The sequence below is a fragment of the Lachancea lanzarotensis genome, scaffold LALA0S05 (assembly GCF_000938715.1).
Source record: "Lachancea lanzarotensis genome assembly LALA0, scaffold LALA0S05, whole genome shotgun sequence".
NCBI lineage: Eukaryota > Fungi > Ascomycota > Saccharomycetes > Saccharomycetales > Saccharomycetaceae > Lachancea > Lachancea lanzarotensis.
The window spans coordinates 319,605-340,828 of record NW_019212883.1 but is presented as its reverse complement, the minus strand read 5'-3'; the positions used below and the strand labels follow the sequence as shown (position 1 = coordinate 340,828).

The 21,224-nt window shown below is 43.8% G+C and overlaps 7 protein-coding genes and 1 non-coding gene across 8 annotated transcripts; 6 read left to right on the top strand and 2 right to left on the bottom strand.

Moving 5' to 3' along the window:
* Positions 1 to 406: 406 nt before the first annotated feature.
* IRC3 (LALA0S05e03774g1_1) lies at positions 407 to 2,419 on the top strand (the record flags this gene model as incomplete). Its single annotated transcript, XM_022772236.1, has 1 exon — positions 407 to 2,419. One exon carries the CDS (start codon positions 407 to 409, stop codon positions 2,417 to 2,419), a length of 2,013 nt encoding a protein of 670 aa, XP_022628580.1.
* A 540-nt stretch (positions 2,420 to 2,959) lies between these two features.
* Positions 2,960 to 3,928, top strand: SAM35 (LALA0S05e03752g1_1; the record flags this gene model as incomplete). The annotated part of the gene is made up of 1 exon (XM_022772235.1): positions 2,960 to 3,928. One exon carries the CDS (start codon positions 2,960 to 2,962, stop codon positions 3,926 to 3,928), a length of 969 nt encoding a protein of 322 aa, XP_022628579.1.
* An 854-nt stretch (positions 3,929 to 4,782) lies between these two features.
* STE12 (LALA0S05e03730g1_1) lies at positions 4,783 to 6,852 on the top strand (the record flags this gene model as incomplete). The annotated part of the gene is made up of 1 exon (XM_022772234.1): positions 4,783 to 6,852. The coding sequence occupies one exon, from the start codon at positions 4,783 to 4,785 to the stop codon at positions 6,850 to 6,852; it is 2,070 nt and encodes a 689-aa protein (XP_022628578.1).
* A 114-nt stretch (positions 6,853 to 6,966) lies between these two features.
* RQC1 (LALA0S05e03708g1_1) lies at positions 6,967 to 9,111 on the bottom strand (the record flags this gene model as incomplete). The annotated part of the gene is made up of 1 exon (XM_022772233.1): positions 6,967 to 9,111. The coding sequence occupies one exon, from the start codon at positions 9,109 to 9,111 to the stop codon at positions 6,967 to 6,969; it is 2,145 nt and encodes a 714-aa protein (XP_022628577.1).
* A 942-nt stretch (positions 9,112 to 10,053) lies between these two features.
* Positions 10,054 to 11,139, top strand: IPI1 (LALA0S05e03686g1_1; the record flags this gene model as incomplete). The annotated part of the gene is made up of 1 exon (XM_022772231.1): positions 10,054 to 11,139. The coding sequence occupies one exon, from the start codon at positions 10,054 to 10,056 to the stop codon at positions 11,137 to 11,139; it is 1,086 nt and encodes a 361-aa protein (XP_022628576.1).
* Positions 11,140 to 12,216: 1,077 nt separating this feature from the next.
* On the top strand, positions 12,217 to 13,767 carry NAM8 (LALA0S05e03664g1_1; the record flags this gene model as incomplete). Its single annotated transcript, XM_022772230.1, has 1 exon — positions 12,217 to 13,767. The coding sequence occupies one exon, from the start codon at positions 12,217 to 12,219 to the stop codon at positions 13,765 to 13,767; it is 1,551 nt and encodes a 516-aa protein (XP_022628575.1).
* Positions 13,768 to 14,153: 386 nt separating this feature from the next.
* On the bottom strand, positions 14,154 to 14,225 carry LALA0_S05e03642r. Its single transcript has one exon. It is a non-coding gene; the product is annotated as a tRNA-Asp (tRNA).
* A 1,027-nt stretch (positions 14,226 to 15,252) lies between these two features.
* SWR1 (LALA0S05e03620g1_1) lies at positions 15,253 to 19,683 on the top strand (the record flags this gene model as incomplete). Its single annotated transcript, XM_022772229.1, has 1 exon — positions 15,253 to 19,683. One exon carries the CDS (start codon positions 15,253 to 15,255, stop codon positions 19,681 to 19,683), a length of 4,431 nt encoding a protein of 1,476 aa, XP_022628574.1.
* Between the last annotated feature and the right edge of the window lie 1,541 nt (positions 19,684 to 21,224).

Genomic DNA, 21,224 nt, shown 5'->3' with positions numbered 1-21,224 from the left:
TACTTACTTGACATCTGTCATTGTGTCACGTGACTTTGTATAGCCGGTGACGTTAGTATGGTATAAGAAATAGGTTGGTACTTTCGGGTAGTCCGAAATCGTCCTATACTCTATGCTAGTAATGTTTTGGTGTTTTACGGTGTCTATTGTCCTTACAAGTTTCTTCCTTTCATCAGGCCAAAAAGAAGCACATTCACGCCAGGTCTTCTCACTCAGGATTGACCAGCAATGAGTTCTAGAACTTGCCATTATCACTAACTCAGTCAATTGGTCACGAAATGGCGGTCTCAGTGTACTCTCTTGTCAATCGCTTCGAGATATTTACGACTCATGTGACCAAATATTTCACGGTCTACCAACCATTTTCCACTGACTAACCACAGACCACCTTCAAAGCGCACTTTACATGGTCTTGATCGCAAAGATACGAGCTGTGAATGCCTCTCCACTTCGTATTCCATTTCTCGTAACAGCTGGCGCCAAAAGGCTCATTTCCCTGCGTCCATACCAAGAGGAATGCATCGAAAAATGTGTTCAATCCATAAACCAGGGCCAAAAACGTATCGGTGTGTCACTAGCCACCGGAGGCGGAAAAACGGTCGTATTTGCTAATCTGGTCGATCGCCTACGCCTTCTGTCTGGTCGTGGTCAACATCGGACTCTCATCCTGGTTCATAGACGAGAATTGGCCCTTCAAGCATGTAAAGTGCTCAAGACTTTCTTTCCACAGTATAATGTCCAAGTTGAGATGGGACGCTTACATTGTGACATTGAATCGGCCAATGTTATCGTGGCCTCTCTTCAATCGCTGGTACGAAGACTAGACAACTATAGCCCCAATGATATCGATCTTTTGGTCATCGATGAAGCGCATCATGCGGCTGCGAATTCTTACATCAAAGTACTCAAACATTTTGGAGCAGATACCAGTAAAACCCGAATTCCAGTCATTGGCTTCAGTGCAACGTTCGAAAGAGCGGATAGTAAAGCTCTATCCAGTGTTATCGACGAGATTGTATACCATCGTGGTATTATAGAAATGATTGACGACAAGTGGTTATGCGAAGGTCGTTTCACAACAGTCGACGTGAGACTCGACCTCGCGGGTGTGTCTAGTACCGCTGGTGACTTCAATATCGATGGATTATCCCGCGTCGTAAACACTCGCGAGATCAACAACGTCGTGCTCCACACTTACCTGCAGAAAAAGGAAGAGCACAATCTGAGATCCACGCTTCTTTTCGGTTGCGATATCAAGCATATAAGAGATTTGCAGGCGCTTTTCCAGAATCATAACATTAATGCGCAATTCGTCACAGGCAAGACACGGCAGTCAGAACGGGATGCAATTGTCGAAGAGTTTAAGCTGGGCAAGATAGAAGTTCTTATGAATTGTGGGATTTTCACGGAGGGTACAGACTTGCCTAATGCTGACAGCATTTTTCTATGTCGGCCTACGAGGTCGCGATCACTTTTGGTGCAAATGATTGGACGTGGACTGCGTTTGCACCACTCTAAAGATTTCTGTCACATTGTTGATTTTGTTGATGCTTCGAATGTCGGTGTTGTGTCTTTTCCAACTCTTGCTGGAATAGACACAACTGATGTTCGCCTCGATGAGGTAACAATTCAAGAGCTGAAGCAAATGAAGGAAGATATGGTTTTGCGCGAGGAAGAAGTCAAAGTTCAGCAGCAAAAGGACCGTGATAACGAACAGCTGGCCCACCAGAAGTTTAAAGAACTGCTAGAGCGCTGTAGCGCATTTGATCTTACACTCACCACATTCGAAGATTTTCAGTCTTTCCACAAGCAGACGATCCTTGCATCGAATGGAGTTGCGTCAGCCTACAGTTCAGAAGTTGGGAAAGAAATGAAATATTTGAAGGATTCACCGTACCCTTGGGTTCGCTTTGCGCGCGATGGATGGGCCATGCCACTTGATCAGGGACATCACATTCGCATTTATAAGGAAACGGGCAAGAATGACGCTCCTTCAACCTATGCAATGAAATTGTACACGGAGCTTCCGTACACCGTTCGACAAGAACTGGGTATGCGCTTTAAGTCGCATAATGTGAAGAAATCCGACGACCTGGGTGTCATCACTGCTGTGGTTGATAATGTCATAAAAGATCTGAAGAGTGGTCCTGCAGCCTCTGTCAAAAGTTTCCGAAAATACGCGCCCTGGAGACTGACATCAGCCACCTCAAAGCAACGAGCGCTAGTTGATGCTAAAATACGCAAGGTATTATCGAAGACGGAATCCAAGTCTGCTTCCTCCCTTTCACCAGCCCAAGTTGATAAATATCTTGCTGGCTTGACTAAGGGAGAGGCATCTAATCTTTTGTTTGCATGCAGCATAGCTCCAATCTACCCTTTGAAAGCTCTATGCAAAGCGCTCGTATATAAGTTTACCTGATGGATGACTTTCTTTAGTAGACGTAAACACACATTAGCATGTACAATACAGGGCCAAGTCTGTCGCAAGAGTTGAAAAACAAGCGAGCAAATGGTGAAGAGACATTTAAGCAAACTCACACATATAGCATTGAGTCAGTTTTTTCGTTCGTAACATTTAAGCTACTATTCTGATTGATGTGGATATTGATGTAAGGCTGTCACCTAAAGAAGTTGGATGGCTGGATACGTCGAAATTAACTGACATTCAACTTTTAGAGCAGAATTCCATCTTAGAGGCGCGAAATAACACGACAATTTCACACATTATACATCCAAGTATACTAGAAATAGCGTCGGATTTCATTGATGACTTCCGGTGCTTCCAACGTTCGCATCATTTGCTCAATGTTAGCTGTGTTTTACTGCGACAGCGTTCATTTTCGTAAAATGGTTTATTATGAAAAATTAGACCTCTAGCGAACAATGCGAAGAGCATCGCAGGGAAACAAGTTCAATTGAGCAGCTATATTCGCTAAGGGTTAGACTTAGACAGCTTCATATGTACGATATTTTCCAGGTACCAGCTCCTGTCAAGACTTTTTTCAATAAACTGCCACTTCAAACTTACGGGCCTGTTGAAAAACGGGACGACGCCTTGAGATATGAATATGACGCTAGAAACTATGCATTTGAAGGCTCTGAGGCCGTAAAGAAATCCGTCAATGACACTTTCAAACTAGGCGTCTATAAAGTTGTGCAAGATCCGTCTACGGGCTGTTTTCTGGCTACAGACCCGTGGTGTTTGTTTACCCAACTGTCGCTGTGCAAGAAGAATAGACTAAAGTTGCCCCGCAGTGGCAAATCACAAGAAACTGTTGGATCAAAACCTGTTCCTACTCATTCAGTGCTTGAAGTTTCGCCATTGGCTTCACCAGAACGTTTTCTGCCCATTTTGGTGGAGGGCTATACCAAAAGACATGTGCGATCCTCAGCAGGAATAAATGAGATTCTGATGTCTCGTTTCGGCAGTGCAGATGAGCTCATGTATGCCCTGCTGCTTGACTCTGTTGTTTATGACTGCTATATGTCGAAGGTGTTGTATAAGCTGTCCAAAAAGGACTTTTTGGATGCCTACGGTGGCCAGACGACGTCGTCCGTCGCTAATACGTTGATTTCACAAGGTCAACGCAGTGATCTGAGCAGGAGAAACGATTTTTCGCTACGCCATCGTGAATTGGCGTCACAATGGCGCTTTTCGGCGACCTCTGACACCCTTGAACAACTACTCAACACGATTGACGAAACTTGTTTGAGGACATTGACGCAATTCCAGGACCTGCTGAAAATTTCTACAACGCCCTATTTCTTGGAAAACCCAGAAGCCTCGTTTCTGGATCTCAAGCTTGCCAGCTACGTCTACTGTCTATTGAATTTACCGTCGCACCAAACTTCCATTACCGGTTCTCTACGGCAAGAGCTTCCTGTGTTGATCGACCACACGCAAAGAGTCATTGCCCAGTATTTGTAAAACAAATTCGGCACACATAGTTGCAATCTACCACCAAGTCGAGCCATCAAAAGTCCATCCGGAGTTAATTGTCTCCAGTTTGTTTTATTTCGGTTTTTGAGCTGCACGAAACCCTTTCAAGAAAACTAAAGGGCAAAACAAGACACTGAGTAAAATCCGAACAGAGTATTTCCATTGCCCAAACCAGATGTCCCGACTATGTCTCCTGAGCTGTCCTATTTGGGTTCGGTTTCACCACTGACACCTTTATCCATAACTGCGTTCGTCCAAAGTGCGCTGGACCTCTAATTGCAGAATTCTGATAGAACCTCAAACTTTCTAAACCCTTTGCAGCACTCAATTCGAAGAGGTTTGATCATTGACGGCCACTTAAGACCCCACTGTTTCAGGTTTAAACGGTTAGAGATTGTGAAACACTTGTGGAAGTTTTATAAAAGTCTGGAAGTGTCTTAAAGAAGTGGAAAATCTGTTAGTGAACAAGACAGCTTTAAACGGCCTTGGAACAGACTCTACATCATAATTAGGGATCATTGCTGGAAAAGCCAGAAATCGAATCACCAGAGGGAACCCAAAGACTTGTGATCATCCAGTTGTAATTGATTTTTTGGCCCTTTCTTTATTTCTTAAGTCGATTTTACTTCTGGTCAGATCTAAAATAGTGGTGATCGATCTCGAGCCTGGACCGTCAAAAAAAAAAAAAAAGCAAGTGACGGAAAGAGCTTTAGCTTGGTTGTAATTGTTTGTGGGACACTTCAGAAGCGGGAGGTCTTTGCCTCGAAATTTCATTTCTTTCGTTGCCTTCCTGCTCGACATCTGGTGCATTCTCTGTCTTTATCTAGAAATTGATCGATGAGATGCCGGGAAGCATAAAACATGAAAAAGAGGAAGTCATCACGACCGACAGAGATGGACAAAGAAGCCAATTTGATTCAGAAGAAGTGGAAGAGTCTCTTCGACTGATCGAAGATGTCAAGTTTTTCCTAGCAACAGCCCCTGCCAATTGGCAAGAAAATCAAATTATTCGTAGATACTATCTGAACAACGACCAGGGTTTTGTGTCGTGCGTTTTCTGGAATAACCTGTACTATATTACCGGCACCGATATCGTCAAGTGCTGTGTGTACCGCATGCAAAAATTTGGGAGAGAGGTTTTGGACCGCAAGAAATTCGAAGAAGGCATTTTTTCAGACCTGCGACATCTTAAATGTGGAGTGGATGCTACTCTAGAGACTCCAAAATCGGAGTTTCTGTCGTTTCTGTTCAAAAATATGTGTCTTAAGACCCAAAAAAAGCAGAAGGTTTTCTTCTGGTTCAGCGTACCGCACGATAAACTATTTGCTGATGCTTTGGAAAGGGATATGAAGAGACAAAGTGCAAGCCAAACCTCGACCACTCGTGCTATTAGCGAGCCTGCTCTTTCCTTCACCTACGACGATCGTTTGGGTCTCTCATTGTACGACCAATTGGTACAGCATATGCAGGTAAAGCGCACTAGAAATTCCAAAGCATCCACGGTAGATTCTACCTTGCCCTCTACGCATACAACGGGCACTTACAACCTAACAGATACCAAAACCACGGAACCTCTCGAGGAAAGTCCTGCTAACGTCAAAGATGAGAATGTCGGTTTGGATGTTGAGCTTGCATCGGACACCATGGAATCGAAATTCGCAGCCCAACACCCAACATTGAGCGTTCCACAAGCCTCGCCTGATGAGCTGGATTTGAACCCCATTTCGCAACCCATCCGCTTCACCAAGGAAAATGGTGAACAGGATGATTTTCCTCTAGACTATTTCCCAGTCGAGGTCGAATATCCAGATGAAACTCTGAAATCTGGCGCCGCGAACTTTTATTACGAAAACGATTTTGACGCAGGGCACATACCTTTGTCTGCTATTCCGCCGGTTTCTGCAGGCTTCTATGAAAACTCACATTTTCCAGAGGAAGTCACATTTGCACCGCCGCCGGTTACTTCAGCGGCAAGACTCGTATTCCAGGTGCCACCTCCGCCATTATCCGCCACACGTTCCCAATTTATTACGAATGGCGAATACTATGCATCATATGTTAAGGAGCATGAAGAGCGCGGTAATGAGAGGCTCTCGCCCGAATTCGAGCAAGACAAAGATGCTCAGGAATTCGTAGGTTACCCCCGCGACTCGGAACGAAATTCGAAACAGTTTTCTTCTAGTCATAGACAAGGAACAGATGGCCGGACCTATCATAATAGCTTTCACATGGGATCTGTTTATCCAAACAGATATGCATACCCTCCCATCGAATTCCAACAGCAAGGTACTCTTGATCCTGTAATGAGTAGAAGTTACGCCATGGAGGACTATCTATCGGACAACGCTGCTCTTTACGATTCATATCCCGCTGGTGCTTATTGTCCGCCCGCCAAGCCGTACACTCCAGCGTATCGACTGACACCTGTAGCCCCTACGACTCCTTTTGTGGGCGCTGCGGCATATGGTAACAAACAAGTTCCCATTGGTCAACCAAAGAGCCACCCCATCAATCCATACTATCAATCCTCTCCGAATTTTCAACGTTGGAACAACGTGCATGGGTACTTGAGAGGATTTCCATCCATTCAGGCAACCTCGGCACCTCAGGTCCCACCACATGCAATGCAGCATCCGCATTCTGCGTCCAAAGCATATTTCAATCGGCCTAATATGGTCCATAAGGGTTCCGCAAGAACGCCGATACAAAGGACACGCGTCAAAAAGCCGACCCCAGTATCACGCTCTGCTATGGTCTACAACCACAATCATGGCAAGAGTGACGCCGTTCAAGACGTAACTAATATACGCATTTCATCTCCTGCACCCAGTATCAAAGACGATTATCCTGCTAACGATTTGAAGGATACACTTTCGAGAAAAGTTGAGGATCGCAAGACAATTTACAAATGACGTATGGCATGGGTTGAAATTATACAATTGGGAGTTTATGACATTAGCATCTGTGTGAAAACACGGCCGTGGGCATTTTGTTAGTGTTTGTATGTATCATAATATCTATTCGTTTTATTCATCAGCGCCGGCATTGGGATTCTCCTGAAGAAATTGTTCAAGTGACATTTGGGTCATTTGATTCAGCAAACTTTCGTCTTGCATCATTTCCAGCCTCGTCATAGCTAGATCGTCATCACTGACAAAACTGTTGATAGTTTCTATAACATCTTCTGTCTTTCTATCATGTGGCTGTGGAGGCAGGACATCAAACTCGTACACATCTCTTTCTGACCATATATCTTCGGGAATACATGCCATGAGCGATGATTCTTGAGATAAGACGGCAAAGCGCAATAAATTTACCGGTATCGACTGTATGAAAAAGGGTGGCTGCGGACTCCAAAGGCTCTCAGGAACCAAGGACAAAATACCAGATTTATGGTCTCCAAAAATAGTTAATAATTCATCTCGCAAGAAATTGAGCTCTGCCCCGCCCCAAACTGCTTTCATCCTGATTAAATAAGCTTTCAGCTCGATCGTTAATCCTGGTCTTGGCAATGGAATTTCTAATCCCATTGGGGTCGACTCGCTTCCTAAACCTTCCGTTTCGAAGATACTGTGTAAAGCCCATGGATGATGGGCATATACTTTCCTTAATTCTGACCTTGCGGCATCTTTGAGTCCAAGTTTCAAATAGGAAAGTACAAATCCGAGACCCATCCCGAGTGTGTACCAATCGTTGTAATTATTAATCAAAGGTGACTTTGAGAGTTTTACCATGAACTCGTAGTCTTTGTTCATCAGCAAATAATGATCCATGAAGTACCTGCAACCAAGAGGATCTTCTACCGGGGAAAGAGACCAAAGTACTTTGCACCATTCTGCAGCAGTGCCACTTGCCCCTCTCTGGGAAAGGATCTGTATGTACCGGAAAATAGCAAAGTAGAATTGCCGGTTGAAAAAGTAAATGTACGGTAATTGACATGAAGTCCCATTAAAGACAATATGTGACCTCAGAGCGCGATCAAAAACGAATAGGGCCCTCTCAACAAGCCCATTACCGTTTGTCTTATCGCCCTGTCTTACCAAAATAAGGGCTACTTGTAGAAGAGCTGGGACATGGTACGGAAATTTGGATGATATGAGTCCTATCAGCGCTTCGTGGTCCGGATGCAATACAACGCTCATGTAAAACTCGGTCATGGCCTTCCGAGTGGCTTCCACGTTGACAGGGTCAAACTTATAAAAGCACACGCCTGCTTTCAACAGCTTGTTTACCGAGCTATCAATTTCCTCAGCCCAGTCCTGAGGCCGTTGCCATAAAAACCACTCTTTCACCTCGTGAAGAGCTAGTTGTGTAACTGCAAAATCTCCGCGAGTGGTGGGGATCCAATCATCTCTTATTTTGGTGAAAGCAAGACGTCTGGTTGTGGAACCGTTGGGAACGGTTTTGCGATCTCTTCCGCCCCAATTTTTCACCATGCGCCGTAGTTTGTCGATTTGTTTCATCACTTGTGGAGAAACATGAGTAGACGTCATAGAATCGACATCAGCCAACGAATCGGGTGATAGGTCACCAAATAGCAACCTGTATTCGTTGTCTGGATTCAGTTTTTTCATTTCTATTAGCCCGAAAATACTTTCCAACTCTGAGAATGCAGTAAATTTGGTAAAGCCAGGATCCATGGTAGTATTTATATTCTGGCAACTTTCATTGTCGTCGTCTTCGTTTTCGTTAGCGGTATCATAACCCTCAGAATCATCAGAATGCTCAACCTTTAGGCCGCTCAAGTTTTTCTCACGTTCAGAATCCTTTTTTCGATATTGCTCTAGAATGCGGTCTAAGTCTTCGTCACTATCACCAGGAGAAGTAATGCTATCGTTCTCCGGTGTACCGGATCTGGTCTTTTCGACCTTCTTGTTTTTCTGCTTCTTGTTCTTCTTCTTTTGCGACTTTGTTGCAATTTTTAAAGTAGCCGGTTTATTCATCACAACAGGCTCAGATTCTTGCTGCTCTTCATTTGAGCTTGCATGCTCAATCTCTGATTCTTCATCCTCATCATTGTCGTCTCCCATCAGGGCAAACATGTTGACCGATTTGACATTTTGCTGCTGGTCATCATCGCGAGCTTGGTTTTCAGGTTCGTTTGGGCCTAAATTCGCCAAACTTTGCTCTAAGCTGTTTTTTTGAAGCCTTCTTAATGCTCGGGTACTCATAACGGGGTATAGTAAGAGCTAAAAGTGGGCTATGTCGGCAAAGTCGAACGTCAAACTCAAGATGACTGTGCTGAACAGCCAGGTTCTAACCATATATTTCAAAATCTAATTTTGTCACTGTGTACTATTCTGACGCGCTCCAACGACAGATTGAGTATCAACACCCGCATTCGATAAGTGTGGTTATATGAAGTTCATTGAGGCTGAATTAAGGATGGTTTAACTCTAAGCCATTTTTCAAATCGGAATAGTGCTCGGCTGTGTGACTTAGTTTCAACAACGGTGCCAATCAACTTCGAAAATCTCAAAAAGAAGCGAAATACCTTTTGAGAGCTATCTTCTACTCTCACAAAAAAGCGCACTAAAAATCACAAACCGTTGTGGTCAAAGCAGTCCGGTTGTGCCGCATAATTTTTTATCGTTATTAAAGGACTCTAATAAGAAATACTGAGTTGCTAATAAAATGGTCCACCATCACTTCAATGACTACGGCTAATTGGTGATTTTTTTTCCTACACTGGAAGTCTTTGGCGTTCAGCTTCTCTCCGTGTTCAAGCATGAAAATGTGAGCTTTTTGATGCCAGGTTCGATGCGTCCTAATATTTTAAATTATGGCTTCAACGCATTGGAGAATTTTGAGAACCGAAACTTCAAATTTCAGTCGGTTCTTGAACCTAATAATTATATTCCGGCATCAACTCATCTCCATCGTGAAGGTGCTCTTCTTCACTTTAGACCTTCATCCCACGATTAACGTGACGTTGGCGTCTTGAGAGCTACTGGCTCATTCACTAATTAATGAAAAATTTCAGCTCATCGCAGATCGAAATCTTCAAGAAATGTGAATGCAACGGCGTTGAAAAACACATTTGAAGCGCCCAGTACGTAGTTGAATAGCTCCTGCGAAGCATCGATCGCTGATTTTACTCCAAAATCTAAAAAATGGCAAAAAAAAAGACACTCAAACAACAAGATTTCCAAAAGAAGAAACTAAAGGTTGGCAAGCCCAGACAGCAGGCCAGCAATGTGACAGACACATCGTTTTCTGCACGTATGATATCACTGCCGAACCAGACGAGACTGAAAACTGCAGGAGGTAACGAGAATGGTGCAGCAGCCGCTGGAAAACTCGAGAATGACGTTATCAAACGTTTGTCGCTGTGCAAACATCACAGTGCAATTACCAGGAAAGAAACGTTGGTACATTTCAAGACTTTAATTCCCAAAGTTATTCGCACCAAATGTATTACTCCAATGCTAAACAGTTGCCTTCCGATGATATGCGATGAGGATGCCCAGGTTAGAGCTGCATTGCTAGAACTTTTCGAGGAGTTGGGCCAGCATGACCAAAATGTACTTCGTTTACACAGCAGAGCGCTTGTGTTATTCATAAACAGCAGCATGACGCATATAGTACCGGCAATCCAACGAGACTCGGGCAAATTTTTGAGATGCGTTTTGCGCTACTGTGGAGATGAGCTGGTCCGAAATTCATGGGCCAAATTACTAAAGGGACTGTTTGGCGTTCTTGGATGGTCTGTAGAGACTTCCAAAAACGCCAAAAAAAGTGTAAGCATAGGTGTCAAAACGTCAAGCGTGGTCAGCATGAACAGCGCAAAGGCCAAAAAAGCGCAGCAATCCAACATCGAGACTTTGCTCGAGTTCGTCAAGTGCGGGTGCATAGAACAAACTTCCGATGATGGTCACGAGGGTGTTGCTGCCCATTCTGCATACGGCAAGTACCTCATACCCGCTGCCCCTCAACCTTTTCAACATTTGAAGCTGTTTGTGCGGGAGCTTAAGAAGAACCAAACGGGCAGCGGTTCGAAATTAGAGGAGGTTTTGAACGTCACTCTTCAAGATTTCGCTGCTCGACGCGAGGTGCTTCTGGCATATTTCTACGATCCCATGGTGCTTAACGCATCTGGCATTATCGTCGGCGGAGGCGAATGCGGTAGGGCTGCTAGCGTTCTGAAGGACACTCTTGAGGGCATAAAGCAGCTGCAAGAAGCTCAGCAAGGAGCATGAAAGGACCGTTTTATCGTAATATAAAGTGTCATTAAAATTTAAAGATGTCGCCCTAGACCGGAAGAAGCGACGTCAGGGGTGGGAATTATTAATGCGTGTTGGAAATTATGATAGCGGATAACGCACAGGCGGAGATCCACCTATTACAAGACGAACCTGGGAGTACAGGTGCAAATAGAGGAAAGTACACTGAAGCGTTGAATCTGATCACTTTGTACTATTATGTCGCGACGACATTGCCCGTGGTGAAACAAAATCATCTCTGAAAAATCCGCAATGAAACCAAAAGATCGTTCGCGGTTAAATCCATATATTTGACGATAAATAGCGCTGTATAAACACGCATCCTTTTGTTCTTTCAATTCAGTAACTAAACCGCTATATATGGGTCATGTGACCTTAATCTTTTCAAAAATTATAATTAAACATCTATTCCGTTCAAAGGGATTCGTTAAAGAGCCCCTGATAAACAAATAAACAACATGCACGCACACACACACACATTTAATTCTTGAACTTAACTCAATTCAACCTACTTCTCAAGAGTTCTGGACACAGCGAGGACTAGAAGGCTTGGATTGTCTCATAACAGGCTTCTAAAGGATCTCACTTAGTATTGGCAAGGTTGTTTTTCGAGCAATTGTACCCACGGCACGTTCTGCTAAAATACCAGCCATATATACTCTGGGATTAATCGCTTGTCCAAAAAGAAAAACAACAGTTTTGACAATTGGGTGTGTTTCAAATACCAAGATCAAGGTTGAGTTGGGTCTACTACTGTTGTGAACTTTTAAATAGAGTACTGGAAGAAACGTTGAGTCGCTCGTTTTGTTGGTACCTTTTTCCCCCGTTTTCCTCTCTTTTTTTGGTGTTTTCATCCGTTTCTTAGAGTTTTCTTGATTTCTGATTGGGCTTGGCTTTGCATCACTGGTGCTACTATACTAAGAGATCGTTTCTCACTTTTAAAGTGAAGTCTGCCCTTTATTTTTTCCTGCTTTACACGTTTGGTCTTTGTACTGCCCTTTTTGACTAGGTTCATTTCTCTTTTTTGTTCTTTACCAACATTTGCAGGCTCAAATGTCATTCAATTCTTCTTCAGGGTCCCTGAACTATAATAATAATTTCAAAAAGGATTACCCAAGGCGAGTTCCTGCTCAACACACGCAGCATCCGCAAGAGCAGATGTCCTCTTCTTCTTCTTCATCCAGGCCCAATTCGTTGTATATGGGCGACTTGGATCCCAGTTGGGACGAAAACGCAATCCGCAAAATTTGGGCCTCCTTGGGGGAGCCCAATGTTCAGGTTAAAATGATCAGAAACTTTGGGTCCTTTGGCAATAGTTCGGGTTACTGTTTTGTAGAATTCGCGTCTCATTCCAACGCATCCCATGCGCTGCAGAAGGATGGTTTACTCATCCCAAACACGGGAAACAAGGTACTCAAACTGAACTGGGCTACTTTCGCAACAACTCCTGGCGCTGAACACTCCATATTTGTCGGAGATCTCGCCCCCAACGTGGCAGAAGCACAGCTTTTTGAACTTTTCATTTCCAGGTATGCGTCGACGCTCAATGCGAAAATTGTATTTGATCAGATGACAGGCGTGTCCAAGGGCTACGGTTTCGTAAAATTTGGCCAGGAGTCTGAGCAGCAAAGAGCGCTTATGGAAATGCAAGGCACTTTCTTAAACGGAAGAGCAATTCGTGTCAGCACTACCTCCAAGAACAAAAACAAATTTTTACAACCTCAGATTCAGCAAACCCAGCACGTACCACCGCAACAGCAGGTGCAACAAAGCTACTCACATCAATTTCAGTCGGCGTCCTCAGGGAACCAGCAATCAGCAACTGCTCAGTCTCAATTCATTTACCCCGTTCAGCAACAACCTGCAGTTACCCAGTACACCGACCCACACAATACAACGGTTTTCATTGGTGGGCTGTCTGCTTTGGTGACGGAGGAGGAGCTGCGCGCTTATTTCCAACCGTTTGGTTCGATCGTATACGTTAAGATTCCCGTTGGTAAAGGATGCGGTTTCGTGCAATACGTAGACCGGCTTTCTGCCGAAACCGCAATTTCCAGAATGCAAGGTTTCCCCATTAGTAATTCGAGAATTCGGCTTTCTTGGGGGCGCAGTGCTAAACAAGCTGTGCTGATGCAACAGGCCTTTTCTTCGTCTCAACCCAGTCAGCAGTTGCCTTCGGTATCCTCTAATTACCCATATGAGGGCCAACCGGCAATGCCTACTGCCTACGGTTATTCAAGTACGTGGGACTCTCTCAACGGCAGCTATATGCCGTTCTCTTTGTCTTCAGTTAATTCTGTCGCTGAGGCAAATGCACCTTCCTCGACATCGCTTCTCGGCGGTTTGAGCAGTCTAAGTTATTATGGCGAACCAACCGAGTCACCCGCGGCTAGCAGCGCTTTCAGTTACTCCCCAGCTCACTTCAACCCTCAATCAGTGAATTCAGCAAATTCCCAAGATGTTCGTCCGTCAAATGATTTATTGCCTTATGAAATTTCCTCGAACCCACAGTTTTTGGTCCAAGGAAATGACATTTACGTCAAGGGTAAATCTGAGACCATTAGCAGACTGGAAAAGGGAAGTAACGGCTACATTTTTGCCTGAATTGCGCGCGAGACGTTTTGGGCTATCAATTGGCCATGGCATAATCGCATTTATTTTTCTTTTACCAGATTATCGTGGATCAAAATTGAACACCCCTTAATAGACTGAACGAGTCCGCAATCTCACTTTCACACACTAAGCGATTTATTGTCGGACATTTGCCGGAAATTCGCAACCGACAGTACAGAAACATGATGTTACCCATCTTTTTGACTTTTAAACCATTGATTGGTATTGTATTGAATGTTTGTTCTTTTTTTTAAGTAATTATAATAAAATTCCGTTCTATGTTCGCGTTAGTTCAGAGTTCTCAGTCTTGGAGAGTGTTGGATCGACGATTTCTCTGAATTTCTCTTGAGGTGATGGATGAACAACTGCCAAAAAATCTCCGCGACGGGGAATTGAACCCCGGTCCCGGGCGCGACAAGCCCGAATTCTAGCCACTAAACTATCGCGGATGTAATTTAGAAGAAGTGTTACACCTAAAATTCAAGTACCAATGCATAACTCAGCTGACTTCACTAACATTGTAACTCCGATCTTCAGACCTGTCAGACGGTATTTTCAAGCGAATGTGTCGAATACGCAAGCAAGAGCTTTTTTCTACAGCCGTGACTATGTACTTTCGATTATTGGATTGCTTGTTTCAAACGGCGAGCAAGGTGACAGATCTTCCCATGTGTTGAATAAATTTTGCCATATACACTACGCTTGTCTTTGCAACTAACGAATGATGCATTTTTGGACCAGATTTTGAGCCACTTCCCCGCTAAGTTTTTCTTTCCTTTATGTTTTCATCATCCCTGCTTAATTCTGACGCTTTCCCTATCCAAATGTTTTAGTCACTCATTAACAATATAAAATCATCATGATCACCATTATGGACAGAGCAAGCAAAACTGAACTAATGTTTCCTTGATTTCGTTCATAGACCTCACCGACAATTAAACCATTCTGGAAACACTAGTTAATCATACAATTACCAAAATGCCAATGTTATCCTACACTATAGTGAAAGATCAATCTATAGCAGCACCAAAAGACCAAAATTCAGACCCATCTAATGACGACAACGCATTGAAACTTGGCACATCTACACACTAGTGTCTTTCTTCTCTCACCCATACACTGGTTCTTTCTTGTCTTTGTTTAGTTCGATTATAGTGTCACATCCTCGCATACCTTTGTACGACCTCTATATCATTCGCACTGGGATAAAATTTTCTGAGCCCCAGAGAAGTCGCCACCTTTAATTTCGATCCCTCACAGACTAAATACAACAAGCAAATCGACACAAAAGTGGCATAGAACTTACTGATACGGACGTGGAAACTTCAGAATCCAATTGTACTAAAGTTAAGGAACATTTTGATATAAGTTTAATTGAATTTGGGCGGTCGTAAATGCCAAAAAATCACCAATTTTTGTTTTGTTTTCAACTCTAAAAAATCAACGGGAAACTAAGTAGCCACCACCACAACTACCATGTCTAAAATTGAAGGGAATGAGGAAGTAGTTGCAGAGCTGAAGTTCAACTATGACTTACTGATTAATGAGCTCTATCATCTGAAGGAGTACACTTCGCTGGTCGAATTTGATCCTTGCTTCAGAAACTCGTCAGATAGCTTTGACCACTTCGTCAAATCCAGCGGCATGACTTTTCCAAGGGCAGAAACCAAAAACATAGAAGATGCCAAGGACTCAAGAAGGATACGAAGAAGACACACTAGAAGTGAGCCACAGGTGGCAGCTGAAAAAAGCAGTTCGGGTTCAAATGTGGAGTTTTTGGTTGAAGAAAGATACAAAGAGTTAGAATGCAAACTGGACAACAAACCGTATAAACGAAAGACTATAGTCAAGAAGGAAGCTGCTCCTGCTGCTAAAAGAACAAAACTGGAACCTAAGCCGGAACGCACAACGGAATCATCCAGCATTGTACCCGTCAAGCAGGAAGAAAACGTGGCTTTCGTCACTGTACCTCAATTATCGCACGATAGGCCTTCTTCCACAGCCATTCATGATCTAGCTTACAATAGCTCCTATTACACAACCTCGTCCTCCGAAGACGAGCGAGAAACGAAGAAAAAGTATAAGAAACGCCTACACGTTCGGATTGACGTCCATCCGCCAAAACAGACGGTAACAAACCCATTGCATGTTTTTAAGCCCGAATATAAAAGTTTACGTGCGTTTCTGAACTCTTATCGATCTCTTGACGAGGATATGTCGGTAGAAGACTACAACAAGTTTATCGATGATCAGAAAACCTTGTTCGCCAAGATTCGGAAGGGTCTTGAAAGTGGAGTTCTTCAGTATGATTATGAGACAGACTCTTTACAGGCTATTACTCTCAAGGATGCATCCGGTGTACAAGCTCATCGACCGGAGGCCATCACCTTTCTCTACAAAGAACAACAGCAGTATACCTTCTCAGACCATTTGATCAATCACGGAATCTTTATGACCAGACGTTTTCAGGAAATCAAGAAAGCTCGCGCTGCAAATATCAGAAAAATCACGCTCATGGTCGAACAGCATTTCAGACATGTTGCCGGTGCTGAGGAGCGTCAGCAAAGAGAAGAAGAAAAAAGGCTGAAAACCCTTGCACGTACAGCAGTGCAGGCGGTGAAGAAAAGATGGCTTGTCGCTGAAAAGGCATATAGAGTCTTGAAAAAGGATGAAGAGGATCAGCTTAGAAAGATACAGGGTAAAGAGCATCTCAGCAAAATGCTTGAACAAAGCACACAACTTTTAGGGGCCCAGTTGAAACAATTCAGTAACGACGAGAACGATAAGGAGCTCAAAACCTCAGCAAGCAATAGCGACGTGGAACACAGTAACAGCGATAATGGCAGTGACTCATTCAGTTCTTCTTCTGAAGATAACTTATCCGTTGACGATGAAGATGACGCCGGACTTTCTGTTGAGCAGCTTCAAAGCAAGTACGCTGATCTTGATGGTCACCACGAAAAGTCAGATGCAGATTCCGAACCCAATAATGAGCTTTCAACAACTGAAACTACTCCAGATTTGCAGACGACGCCACAACTAACAGAGATGGAGAAGCTGAAGTTGAGAGAAGACGATGAGGATCAAAATAACGAAGTGCTTGATGATAGCACGAGTAGCAGCTCGGAATTAGATTCTGATTCGGCTTCATCGGCTGAAGGTAATGAAAGTAATGAAGCCAGCGACGAAGAAATGAACGGCCATGAACAAAAGCCCGATGGTTTATCGTCTCTCTTCCAGGATATCGAAGAGGGCCAGTCTGAAGGTGAGTCTGACTACGAATCGCCAAGTGCTAGCGAGACTGAGCATAGTAGCGATGAGGAGATTGATACTGCACCTCAAGAAAAAACGGACGTTGCATCCGAGCCAAAGGTAGATGCCAGTAACGGCGTGCAGACTGGACCAGCGAAGGAAATCCAAGAAGACCCTATAACAGTGGTTGATGTTCCGCTTCCGTCTTTACTCCGGGGAGAATTGCGAATTTATCAAAAGCAAGGTCTCAACTGGCTTGCCAGTCTTTATAATAACAATACAAATGGAATTCTTGCAGACGAAATGGGCCTGGGCAAGACCATTCAAACTATCTCGCTGTTGGCTTATTTAGCATGTGAGAAGCAAAACTGGGGCCCCCATTTGATTGTTGTACCAACTTCCGTGTTACTCAATTGGGAGATGGAACTTAAGAGATTTGCACCGGGTTTCAAGGTGCTTACTTACTATGGCTCGCCTCAACAACGTAAAGAAAAGAGGAAAGGGTGGAATAGACCAGACGCATTTCATATCTGCATCACTTCATATCAGCTTGTGGTTCATGACCAGCATTCTTTCAAACGTAAGAAGTGGCAATATATGATATTGGATGAAGCCCACAACATCAAGAACTTCAGATCAACACGTTGGCAAGCGCTTTTGAATTTCAACACCGAAAGAAGATTGCTGCTGACTGGTACGCCGCTTCAAAACAACTTAGCAGAGCTATGGTCTTTACTTTATTTTTTGATGCCACAAACAGCAGTAGGGAAAAATGGAGGTATTCAAGGGTTTGCTGATTTAGAAGCCTTCCAACAGTGGTTCGGACGACCTGTCGATAAAATTATTCAGACAGGTGACGGTTATCAACAGGACACCGAAACAAGGAAAACGGTGGACAAGTTGCATCAAGTGCTGCGCCCTTACCTTTTAAGGAGATTAAAGGCAGATGTCGAGAAACAAATGCCTGCTAAACATGAGCATGTCGTGTATTGTCGTTTGTCTAAGAGACAGAGATATCTATACGATGATTTTATGTCGAGGGCCCAGACGAAGGAAACGCTTGCAAGTGGAAATTTCATGTCAATCATTAATTGTTTAATGCAATTGAGAAAGGTTTGCAATCATCCTGATCTTTTCGAAGTAAGACCTATTTTAACCTCACTTTGCATTGATAAGAGCGTTTCCCATGATTTTACGGGCGTAAACGACTTTATGATAAAAAGGCTAAGAGCCAATAACTCAGAACTTATAGACTTCAACACACTGAACCTGGATTTCTCCTCCAACGAGTATTTATCGACTCACCATGCCGAAAGTATCGAGCGGAGCCAATGCATCGAGCAATTCTCAGAAGAGGTGACCAAGCTCAGAGCGAAGTGGGAGGAGCAGTCCAAAATTGATGCAGAAGAATCTGCCTTCAATTTTCAAGATATCAATCTGTTCTACCAAAGTTTTGCTGCGAAGAAAAATGGGGACATGATTAGCAGGTTGCACTACCTGCAGTACATCAATAAATTGAGATGTGCACGGAAACCGGTTTACGGCAGCAACTTGGTAAAGTTGCTAAATATATCCAAGGCACATACCGAAGATGCCACGGCGGAGTTGTTCATGCCCTTGCAGACCAGAATCACCATGAACAAGGCTACTATCGACAAGTTTGCAGTGATAACTCCCAACGCTGTGACTCTTGACACTAGAAACTTGGCATTGGGCCTCAATGAGGAAAGTATAATTCCGTCAAGTGAAAGGCAGCTTTTGAGGTATAATTTGAGACATACCGGTAACCCGTTACATCATTTGCAGACCAAGCTGGCTATTGCCTTCCCCGACAAATCATTGCTTCAGTATGACTGTGGTAAACTACAAAAGTTAGCCACGTTATTACGCGACCTGAAGGATAATGGCCACCGAGCGCTTATTTTTACGCAGATGACTAAAGTTTTGGATATTCTCGAGCAGTTTTTAAACTACCATGGCTACCTCTACATGCGATTGGATGGTGCCACCAAAATTGAAGATCGACAGCTGTTGACTGAGCGATTCAACAATGACAATAGGGTTACTGCCTTCATTTTATCCAGTAGATCTGGTGGTCTTGGTATCAATCTTACGGGTGCGGACACAGTGATCTTTTACGATTCTGACTGGAATCCAGCAATGGACAAGCAATGCCAGGACAGGTGCCATCGGATAGGACAAACGCGAGATGTTCACATTTACCGATTTGTGAGTGAACACACGATTGAGAGTAACATTTTGAAAAAGGCTAATCAAAAGAGACATCTGGACAACGTTGTGATTCAACGTGGTGACTTCACCACGGACTATTTTACAAAGTTGTCAGTAAAAGACCTCGTTGGTGCCGAGGGTAATGAAATTCCAGTCAGCGATAAGCCATTGCTGATCGATGACGCAGCCTCAAAAGATCCTCGGAAGCTGGAGAAGCTGTTGGCGCAAGCAGAAGATGCAGATGATGTCAAAGCAGCAAATTCTGCGTTAAAGGAAGTTGAAATGGACAATGAAGACTTTCAAGAGAAAAATCCTGGTATGGAGGAAAATGGTGATGGCCCATTAGAGGACGAATTTGAAGGCACTGGCCATGTGGAGGAGTATATGATCAGATTTATTGCAAATGGGTGTTATTTCGAATGATGACGGTGTACGAGAAGGCTAAGAACTGAAACCTTTGGGAGGTTGAAGTTGAATACAAGTCATTTGACGACTTCACGGTATGCGTAAAAGGGGGACGATGATATTTTAGCATTGTATATTCAAGAAATCACTCGGTGAGCCTAGCTGTTCGCTGCGGCGAAATCGCGCGCTTAATAGTGTAGCACTAACACACCGATCAGACAAGGCGTTTATGAGCCCTTGATGTTCGGGTGTCGATGTCACAGACGTGCAATGTGACACATGTACGTCTGAGGGCCTCGAAGCTGTCTGTACTCCCGGTTAAGATTGAGCAAGAGGTTTACACCGGAGACGTCGTGTCTGCTAGTTTTTTGTTTGGAAATCGGGCGTCGCTTTGCATTGGTAAATGAAAGTAGTCTGGGTAGTTTGAGGACCTTCTATTTGCTGAAGTAAGAGCCATGAATTTGAACTCACCACAGTGAGAGCCGTGTCTTTGTCGGAACCTCTGTCTATCTAGCGTCAGATATATGACAAAGTGATCACATACACGTGACACGATGACAGCGTCAGAATCAACAGGATTTTCCAAGAATTTAGATCAACTATTGATCTAGCAGGAATGAAGTCGCTTGCACCAAATGGTACCACTTGCAATTGATCTTATGGATCCCACATCAGCCCATTCTCTCCATTTGCACCCGGAGTGCTTGAAACCTTTTACATCCGTCAGCGACAGAATATTTCCGAGAATTTGTAGAAGGGACAATTTATCTACCCTAAAAAGTCCTTCCATTTACGCTAAGTAGATCACGGAGAGATAACTTTAACTCGATAAAACAATACATCTCACAATAATGAATAGAATCGGCCAAGATATCGGACGTTTATCGTGCAACTACACTCCAGAGACAGAGTCTCAACACGGGTATAAACAGTCTTGTCTTGTCTACATGCACAGCTCCAGCTACAAATGCAGCGATTGATTGTGAGCTCAGGGAATGGAAGGTGTACTTCACGATTGACGTGGAAAGGTGCTCTTCTGTAGCTGATATCTTGTAGGGACATGGCGATAACCACCCAGACACCCAATACGGACGTCTGTGCTCCGTACACCCAGCCATCCGGCCACCCATACACCGGATAAAACACTTACACCCAGTCATCCACACACCCAGACACCCTCTTCCTCGGATTTTGTCATCGCAAACACTCCCTCAGCAATACGTAGTTTTCCATGAAACTATTGGAAACTCGAACCCTACTGGACAGACAATATTACGCAGTACTTAGTGGCTACATCAAGAATCGTTAAGAATCGTTAAGAATCGTTAAGAATCGTTAGAAACTTGTAGAATAAAAAAACGACTTTTAGTGCCTCTTCTTACGTACGAGTCAAAGACAATTTTGCTGTAGTTTGAGTAGTTTTTTTTTTGGTCCCCGTAGCCTGCTTACTCGCACATCGTTTTCTACCATCACGTAAACAGAAACCGGCCGCTATGGTGATCCTGTGACGGCAGGCGGTTTGCTCTTGCAGCGTGGACATTTTGACGAGTATAGGCCAA